We start from the raw sequence: 9,351 nt of genomic DNA, 5'->3' as shown, positions 1-9,351 counted from the left end.
CAATGTCTCATCTCTCTCTCTCTCTCTCTTCTTCAATTCTCAATTATTTTTATTATTATTAGTTCTCTTTTTAGCTAAATGCATGTGTGGGCACTTGGCCCCTAAAGCTTGCCCTCAATCTTCTCCATTTTAACTAATCATCATGTGATCTTGTCTCTCTCCCCTCAAATCATCATCTTCCTTAGCTTAATGGCTTAGCTTCACCATATTTCATATCTTTAACACAAAGGAACTGTTCAATTCAATGTTCCTAGCAGCTACCTAGCTCTCTCACGCACCTTACAATAGAGGAAATCAAAAATAAAATTGGGATTTTGAGTTTTATGGTAGATCTAATGTTAGGAGTTTGAATGTCTTTACAAACAAATTTGATTGTGAGTTGTGAGATTCAAATACAATGTATTTGTAAATGTTAGTCCTTTTTAATTTGTTTCTTCCCAATAGGTTGAATCCCCAACCTCAAGGACCTCCACCCCGGTCCAACAGAACATCTGAGATGATGTAAATCATGATAAATCAACTGAACGCCTGAACATAGAGGTTAGACATTTGCTTACTGCGCACAACGAGTCGCCTCACTTTAAGATATTGCTCCCACAATATCGCTAGTGAGACTCAATCCCTGAATAAAACTCAAAAATGAATTATAAAATTTTTGTTGGCTTTGAGTTTATACATACACCTAAAGCTTCCTCCAAAGCTTTTTGTGTTGTACTTAGTGCAAGAGCTACCAATATTAATCGGTATGGTAGACTTTCCTTGTATTATTTTATTAATGCAAACAATTAAGTTAAGAAATATTATCAAACTGTAGATGAATGCAATGATGTGTATATATGTATATATGTATATATATACTCTCTAAGATCATACTGATAAGGAGGCCTTTTTTGTTGGGCAAAAACTTGTGTGAGACCGTCTCACCATGAGACGGGTCGGGTCGGTTCAAGATGCAAATGTAACACTTATATGCACAAATGTCATACTTATATATGCTCAAATGTAATACTAATCAGGAATAAAATTTTTGTTACTTATAAGGGTAAATGTAATACTTTTAAGGGAAAATACAATACTTTTACATTTCGATTTAAAAGTATTACATTTTTCCTCGAAAGTATTATATTTGCTCTTATAAGTAAGGGGGACTTGTCAACATTACTTATTATGAAAAATGTATTACTTTTTCTCTTATAAGTAACAAAAATTGTATTCTTGATTAGTGTTATATTTGAGCATATAAGTATTACATTTGCACGTACATATAAGTATGACATTTGCATGGTGCTTTGACCCGACCCGATCCGTCTCACGTATAAGAATCCATGAGACGGTCTTACACAAGTGTGACCCTTTTTGTTGCTTCTCCCTTATCCAAAATCTCTACTGTTTGGGACATAATGTTCATTCAATAAAGCCATATCATACCCCATATATTACACCTTATTTGGTGCATAGAATTTGGGTGTCAGTTCCTATTATTTATTCAATCCAAAGTCTATAGTGCCTACTCAGATATAATATAATATTTATATGGTTATCATACGTTATAAACAGTACTATCTGAATAAAAAACATTTTACATTACAAATTAAAATATAAAGTATCATATAATACATTTGATGTGAAGCATAACGTGAATATAATGTTAAGTGGGTGCCAATGTATATAGATTTTTTTTTCATTAGTGAATTTGTACTTTGGAGGAATATTCTCTATCCTAACACACAAACATGGCATGTGAGATTTATGGACCTATCAATTTCTATATAGTATTGGGAGATATGGAGAGTGCATTTTCTTGACATTGATAGCAAGCCATGCTGTTGGGAGAATTGAATAGTGTTGATGACCCATATATGTATGTGCGTTTCTTGTACATCTACTTCAATTAGTTAAATAATTATTGGGATTTATAATTTATGTAATGTTAACATTTTGTTGGTCTTGTGTCTCATCAATCTAATAAATGATGTCTTTTGGTATCCGTTTGCCACTTGTGTAATATTAATAATGGAAACACTAACCTCTGTGTGGGATCGTCTTTGACTCTCAGGTGAGATAAATATCAAACGTATAATATTTTTTTAATAAAAATGTAATATTTTAAAGGAAAATGATATATGAACTCCAAGGAGAAATTCTTGTTGCATGTCGTGATTTTTTTTTTTTATATTAGAGAAAGAAAGTAATAAAAATTGTCTCTCACTTTTTTTTTTTTCCTGGATGAATCAAAACATGTCGTGTAAGTATGGAGTAAAATTATGTGTAGTATTACTCTATTTGTTATGAGTCAATAAATATTACATTTTTACTCAAAGGTATTATAGAGTATTTAGTTTGTTCATTGAAAAGTACTAGGGAAGATGTATTAATACTTGTTAATCTATAGAAAAATATTATATTTTGTTTTTAAAAAAGTATTACATATTTGAGATTCATCTCACAAAACACAGTATCACACAAGATCCCCCCCCCACTTCCCCCACCCCACCCCACCCCACCCCCCCAAAAAAAAACCATTAAGACCAAGTATAAACTATATTACAATTAATTTAGAAGCTAATACAAAAATTACTAAATATCTAATAATAATAATAATTATTATTATTATTATTATTATTATTATTATTATTTCAAGTGTTTTAAATCAATTAAAAAAATACTTCATATATCACATTCTACATGTCTCATTTATTATTCATTGGTCAATCAACTCTAGCTTATTTCTTTAATTATTTTCTTATAGCTTTAAATTTAATTTTTTTTTTGGTTGTGTTTAATAGTAGTTTTGACATAACTTCTAAATATATAAATTGTACATATTAATATTAAATAAAATATTACAAAACAATTAAATTGTAAAGAACTTTATTCAAATCTCGTTAATCAAATCAGACATATAAAATGAGACGGAATGAGTATATATTCTTATATGAAAAGCTTATGATAATCCATTCAAAATTACTTCTAACAAAGATTGATATTCTAAAATATTCATTCACCTTTTTAAGTTGAGGAAATTTAAAAGTAATAGAAAACTTGGCTGTGAAGAAAAAATGGAGAAAAACATTGTGAAAGGGGATAAGAAAAGGATGACAGCAGGGGTGGGGCCTCAGAATGTGATCCCTATAAGTTGTCAATTCTTTTTATCCAAACATCATTCAATTAGTCCCAAGTTAGATAGCAATATTTATTAGGAAAAATTGGAATTTATATTTCTCACAAATATGTCAATTATCAATGTCGTCACTCCTGAATTATTAGTAGTGTATATGCTGTCTATTAATTTTTAAAACGTGATATATATTATCCCTCCCATAAATCATTAGTGGTGTAAATGTAATTATTCGTTGTTTTTCCTGTTCGATTATCACATTTTTTTCCTCCATTTATCTTTCTTCATTTGTTCTCCTTCTGTTAACAACAATGTTTCGCCTTCTTCCCATTTAAGAGAGGCAATATATGTCATGTTTTGAAAATTAAGGAGTAACATTTACACCTCTAATAATTCATGGGTGACTTTGATAGTTGACATATTTATGAATGGCATATTTTATAATTTTTCTTAATTATAATGTGTTGTCTATTCGTTTTTGTTTATGTATAAAAGTAAATTCTGTAAAACATTAACATATAGCTGGAATAGCTCAGTTGGTTAGAGCGTGTGGCTGTTAACCACAAGGTCGGAGGTTCGAGCCCTCCTTCTAGCGAATTACACTTAAATATTTTGAGCCGGCTTGGTTCAAGCTCTCCTAGCGAATTACATCTGATTCTTTTGAGCCGTATAAGAACACGAATAAATCACAGCATTAAGCAAATTTAGTGTAAATTTATATATTTTAGTTTTGCAATTATCAAAACCTAATTGAATTTTAAAATTTGATAACTTAAATTGAATTTATATTAATATTTTAAATATGAGTTGGTCTAATTTAAATCAACCTCACCCAATTCACTCTGAATGTACACTTCTTACATATGGTACTCGTACTTTACTTGTATCTAATTATCTTGAGGCAATGAGGAATTATATCATGCTATTTACATCCCTCACATATGTCCCTTCAATGTAGAATAGTATTGGAGGGCCTTTCAAAGTTTCTCGACTCTTTTTTTTTTACTAGTACCATATTTTATAAAATGATGATTTGTTATAATATAATTTTCAATAGCCCCATTTTTTTAATAAATATATTTAGGTGTTTGATAATTAGCTGATAACTGATAACTGATTGTGTTAATTATTTTGATAGCTAGTAGTATTAGCGGTTTGTAGAAAAATATTTGATAAATCAACATATAAAATGTAAAATGACTTTAAATGATATAATTATATTATTATATTATTATATTTATTAAATTATCTTTAAATTATTTTTAGTTTTATGTATAAATTTTAAAATTATTTTATTTTTATAATAATAATCATTGTTGTTGTTTTTAATTTCACTGTTGTTATTTATTACTCTGTTTTTTTTTTTTATTATATAAAATTAATTCAATATTGAAAATGTAAATTTGAGTATCAATTGATACTAAAATGATGCTCCAAATAAATTTTCATTTGGAACTTATTGATATCACTTAGTTAATTCAAAAAACTATTTATATAGCAAACACTTATGTTATTTGTTTAATTGATGCGACAATTAAAATTTCTCAAATAATTCAAAAGTTAGTTGATAAGTTATTTATTAATCACTCCATTATTTGGCAACAATACTATTTGGTTCTTCTTAACCTCTTTCAAATGGGAGGTCACAAGTTCGAATTTTAGTGGAGGAATTGACTTTTGTACTTCAATATGACCCCTTATTATTATAAGGAGTAGAAAATGAGAATATAAAATGATGATACATGTAAAATTAGTAAATTACTCATTATTTGACATGCCCCTCCCATTTAGAGTTTTTTCCTAAATAAATAAAGACTTAAAACTACTCTTGTTTAAGAAGAAACTTTTTGCCAAGGACCTTGTGGTCCAGTGGCATCAAATCTTTCCCTATATACGAGAGGTGGTGGGTTCGAGTCTCCATCATCCTTAGCTTGATATTAATAACATTACACCAATTGAGTTAGTTTATGAGAGGAATTATATTCTTTTTAAAAAATTTGTCCCATGTAAACAATTAGTATTGCTGCATCCCGTTTTTGTTCGCACATCTAAAAATAATAATGGCGTTGAAGATTGTAATTGGTATCCTTAAACGACCCCCGTTCTTGATTTCCCGTTCACCGTACCGTCGAACCAGACATTCTCACATGGAGTCTGTAGTGGGAAGGAGAGCGAATTGAAGTGGTCCACCCCGCCTGTCCCCACCGGTTTTTCGCTTCCTTCCAATCAACACATTCTTCATTGCATTCTCCTATAAAAATCATTCCTTTCTTTCTTTTCCTCTCATCACAACATCTAACGGAGCTCAGACTTGACTGCTTTTCCTTCAATTCGCCGGAGAATTACGTCACCGCCTACCTACCGGAACCCTAACAATGCTTCGCTGCGCGCAGTCTTCGCCTGAGAATAATAATGTTTCCTACTCCGCCGCCGATTTGAGCGTACTGGAAAGGCAGAGGGCTATTTTCCAGCGTCTTTACCACCCCATTATTCACGACAATCACCTCGCCGGCGCCGGGGCTCCGGCGCCGGAGAATCCCTTTCCGGCGTTGCTAGACGGTAATTTGACTAACTTCGCGTCGCTCCGGCACGCCGAGGAAAACTCCCCCAACGCCGCCGTCGCCGACGTGCATGGGAGGGAAACCGGGAAATTGTCGCGCTCCAGTTCATCCATAACGGCGGCGGCGGTGCCGACGTCGTCAAAAGCAAACGGAACCGCCACGTCGACGAGAAAGAGGAAAGCAGAGGTTTGGGCCCTTCAAACCCCACCGGAATAAAAACAAAAAAAAAAAAAAAACAAAATAATTAATTAAGGAAACAGATTCTTAAATTCTATCTTCTTTTTGACAGGAAGATAAGAAATGGGAAGGAGAAACCGGCGACGTCCAATCAGAAATCACCGTGAAATGCGAACGCGAGACTTCCGGAAGCTCTGCTTCCAAAGAGAACAAGAAAAACTCCGGCTCCGTCTCCGGCGACGACGTTCAAAAGTCTAATTACATTCACGTCAGGGCTCGCCGTGGCCAAGCCACCGACAGCCATAGCTTAGCAGAGAGAGTGAGTACTACAAACCACTAAACTTAACCATAAAACTTACGATTCATAAAATGGCTGAAAATATAATAAACAAATAAAGTTGTCCATTCTGCTAGTTATAACTTTTAGCATAATGGTAAGCGTTTAATTTGAATTATCTGGTTGGCAATGTTGCAGGCAAGAAGGGAGAAAATTAGCAAGAAAATGAAGTGCCTACAGGATTTAGTTCCGGGGTGTAACAAAGTGGTGGGAAAAGCAGGAATGCTAGACGAAATCATTAACTACGTTCAATCTCTTCAGAAACAAGTCGAGGTAATTAATAATCATCGTATATGTTACCTAGTAATTGTGAATGTGCTCTGTTCTTCATTTTCCAGGGCTTAATGTTTGTGTATTATTGTGAACTGCAGTTCTTGTCTATGAAACTTGCGGCCTTGAACCCCAGGCTGGAATTCAACATGGATAACTTATTTCCAAAAGAGGTATATATAATACACGGAATACGATCTTGTTTGATTTTCAAGATTGGGTTTTTAATTTGAGTGTCTGATACTGACTTAATTTTAATGATTGAAGCTACCGGCATACATGGGCAGCTTTCCGGCGGCGGCTATGCCGTTAGAAGCAGTTAATGCAGCATTCCTCCACTACAATCCGTTGCAACAGTTAGCTACAACCACCAGCCGCGGCGGCGGGGCCACCATGGAAACTGATATGGCTAGATCAGACGTACAACAGATGTTGCCCCACCACCAAAGAAAAGAAAATAATCCATCTGAATCCATCCCGGAGCTCTACCTTGATTCCTCATATTTTCCGGTGAGTTCCACCACTCTCCGGCCTACTCTACAAATATATTTTTACTATGTTAAGGATGTTTGGCAATTAGTTATAAGCGGATAACTAATTGAGTTAGTTGGTTTGACCAGCAGTACAGTTAGTAGAAAAGTGTTTGGTAAATTAAAGTTAACTGATTGTTTCACATTAATTGCAGCAGCTGCAGGGTTGGGAAAGTGAGTGCTGGCAAACCCAAACCCCATTTAATGGCAGCTTTCACTGATTAGGAAACCATGAACGAAGCTAAGGTGGCACTCATCATCATCTTCTTCATTTACCCTATTTATCAGAGGTTGAAAGTGCAGAATCTTGAGATAGAGTACAGCGTTCTTGAAGCAGATCGATTAACAACACTATATCATCTTTTTTTTTTTTTTGGTTTCTCATTAAAATTCTTTTCTGCCTAGCTTCGAGTTTTGATCGATTGAGCAGATGAATTTGTATGCATGTATAGCCCATATATGTTGCAAAATGTCACTGATATGATGCAGTATGTAATAAACTATAATTTGGTTATATATATATGTATTTTCTTGGCCGTAAAACTCAATCAAATCTTAACCCTATCATGGTATCAACTATCAATACACAATTTTACACCGTAAAGGAAGCAACTAATCATGTATATGTATGGTTGGAGGCGAAAAAGGATAAGTAGCAGTGGTTAAGTGGTCCTATTTGCAGTTCTTTTGTGAATGGATTGCTTGTTTGGTGTGCTTTGTATGGAGTACAGACCAGATTGCATTAATTATTCCAATGGGGCACTCCACCTAAAATACCATTGTTTCTTTTGAATTGACTACTAACATAACCTTTTAATTTCTTGCACATGACAACCATACAAAATAATAATATAATGTTGAACACCATGTCCCAACCTCCTTCAATTCACTGCACATTTCTATCTGTTGCATTCCTGCTATAATATAGCTTCCCCAACTTTATTTTGTAACAATCCCACATTGCATACCACTAATTTAGAACTAAGTTACTATTGAGCCAGATACCAAAGAAGATATATACACTAGGATAACTAACCGCCATTTACCAAACACTCAAACAGGACCCTTAAGTTTTTGTCGCAAATTATATGGTAGACCATAGTCCACAATGCATTATGGACCATGGGTCATGACTAATATTGCAGTTGTGTTGAACTGATACTGCAGTTGTGTTGAGCGGATCCTGTAGTTGCGTGGAACATAGGCCATTTCATCCGTCTGTAAATGCAGTTGTCTTGAACTGATACTGCAGTTGTGTTGAACTGATACTGCAGTATCTTCAACACAACTGCAGTATTCGTTCAACACAACTGCAGTATCAGTTCAAGACAACTGCATTTACAGCCTCTGTTCCGCGCAACTGCAGTTCCCTTTCAACACAATTGCAGTATTCATTCAAGTATCAGTTCAACACAATTGCAATATCAGCCATGATCCATTATCCACGGACAGAGTTTTTGTGGCTTCCCAACTTGGATTAAGGACCCACCCTGAAAGGCTTAAAGATTAAGGATAGAGGCGAGAGTAGGAAGGGGCGGGCGGTGGGACCGGGGTGCTCCCGGTGCTGGTAGAATTCCAGTGAGGTAGGGTTGGATGACAGCTCAATCCATCAGCTTCAACACTGTGGGCCGGGTGCTTTAGGCCCACCAAGTTGCAGTACATGACTGCTACTGTGGTGGGCCTCTCTTTTTGTTAGTGAGAAAGGGAAATTTGAGGTAGAAAACTTTTTTTGTTGTTTTAATTTTTATCCCAACTAGATTGAGAGGGACGTTTCTCAAGTGAAAATTGACTGCATGTTCTTGTGTAATTGTGAATTATTATATTAGAACGGGATTTATGTTGTGTACATTTTAGATAAAGGTTAAAGTGGTTATGGTTTTTCGTGTATATTTTAGATAGAGGCTGAAGTGGTTAAGGTTTTCCTAGTCACTCAAAAATAATGTTATTTTTCTCATTTAATTTTATATTAAATGGCTCACCCCTTAATATGGCATTATTAGTCCTTTTCTTTTAAACACTTACGGTGATGTTCGATCATGTGACCATCAATTTAGAATGATAACAGAGGTGTCATCACGCTACATAGTAGTTGGCATGTTATCAGTCATTTAACAACTCCTAGAGGAACTTAGGAATCTTCTAGCTACAAAATACAAATTTAATATGCCATCTAGTCTAGATTTTCATAATTTATTTGTTTAGGATCTTTATTTCTCTATACATCAAAAGAAATTAAGTGGTAATTTTAACAAGAAAATATGATATAACTACTATTAGTTTGTAATTTATTACAAATATCTTCATATTCAAAGTAGCATGTGTTTTAATTTAGATTTCTTTTCAGTAATATATTTGATT

The 9,351-nt window shown here is 34.0% G+C and overlaps 1 protein-coding gene and 1 non-coding gene across 3 annotated transcripts; both read left to right on the top strand.

Moving 5' to 3' along the window:
- Positions 1 to 3,639: 3,639 nt before the first annotated feature.
- Positions 3,640 to 3,713, top strand: TRNAN-GUU. The gene has a single exon. It is a non-coding gene; the product is annotated as a tRNA-Asn (tRNA).
- Positions 3,714 to 5,382: 1,669 nt separating this feature from the next.
- On the top strand, positions 5,383 to 7,536 carry LOC116012156 (transcription factor BEE 2). Of its 2 annotated transcripts, none has more exons than XM_031251634.1 (6): positions 5,383 to 5,865; positions 5,969 to 6,175; positions 6,332 to 6,466; positions 6,565 to 6,636; positions 6,731 to 6,973; positions 7,152 to 7,536. In XM_031251634.1, exons 1-6 carry the CDS (start codon positions 5,494 to 5,496, stop codon positions 7,212 to 7,214), a joined length of 1,092 nt encoding a protein of 363 aa, XP_031107494.1. In that variant the 5' UTR covers positions 5,383 to 5,493; the 3' UTR covers positions 7,215 to 7,536. The 2 variants fall into 2 exon arrangements, with proteins under 2 accessions (XP_031107494.1, XP_031107493.1); XM_031251633.1 differs by having other exon boundaries at positions 5,388 to 5,865; positions 7,149 to 7,536.
- Positions 7,537 to 9,351: the final 1,815 nt, after the last annotated feature.

This window comes from Ipomoea triloba, chromosome 3 (assembly GCF_003576645.1).
Source record: "Ipomoea triloba cultivar NCNSP0323 chromosome 3, ASM357664v1".
NCBI lineage: Eukaryota > Viridiplantae > Streptophyta > Magnoliopsida > Solanales > Convolvulaceae > Ipomoea > Ipomoea triloba.
The sequence above is the reverse complement of the archived record's forward strand: the minus strand, read 5'-3'. Positions and strand labels throughout refer to the sequence as shown.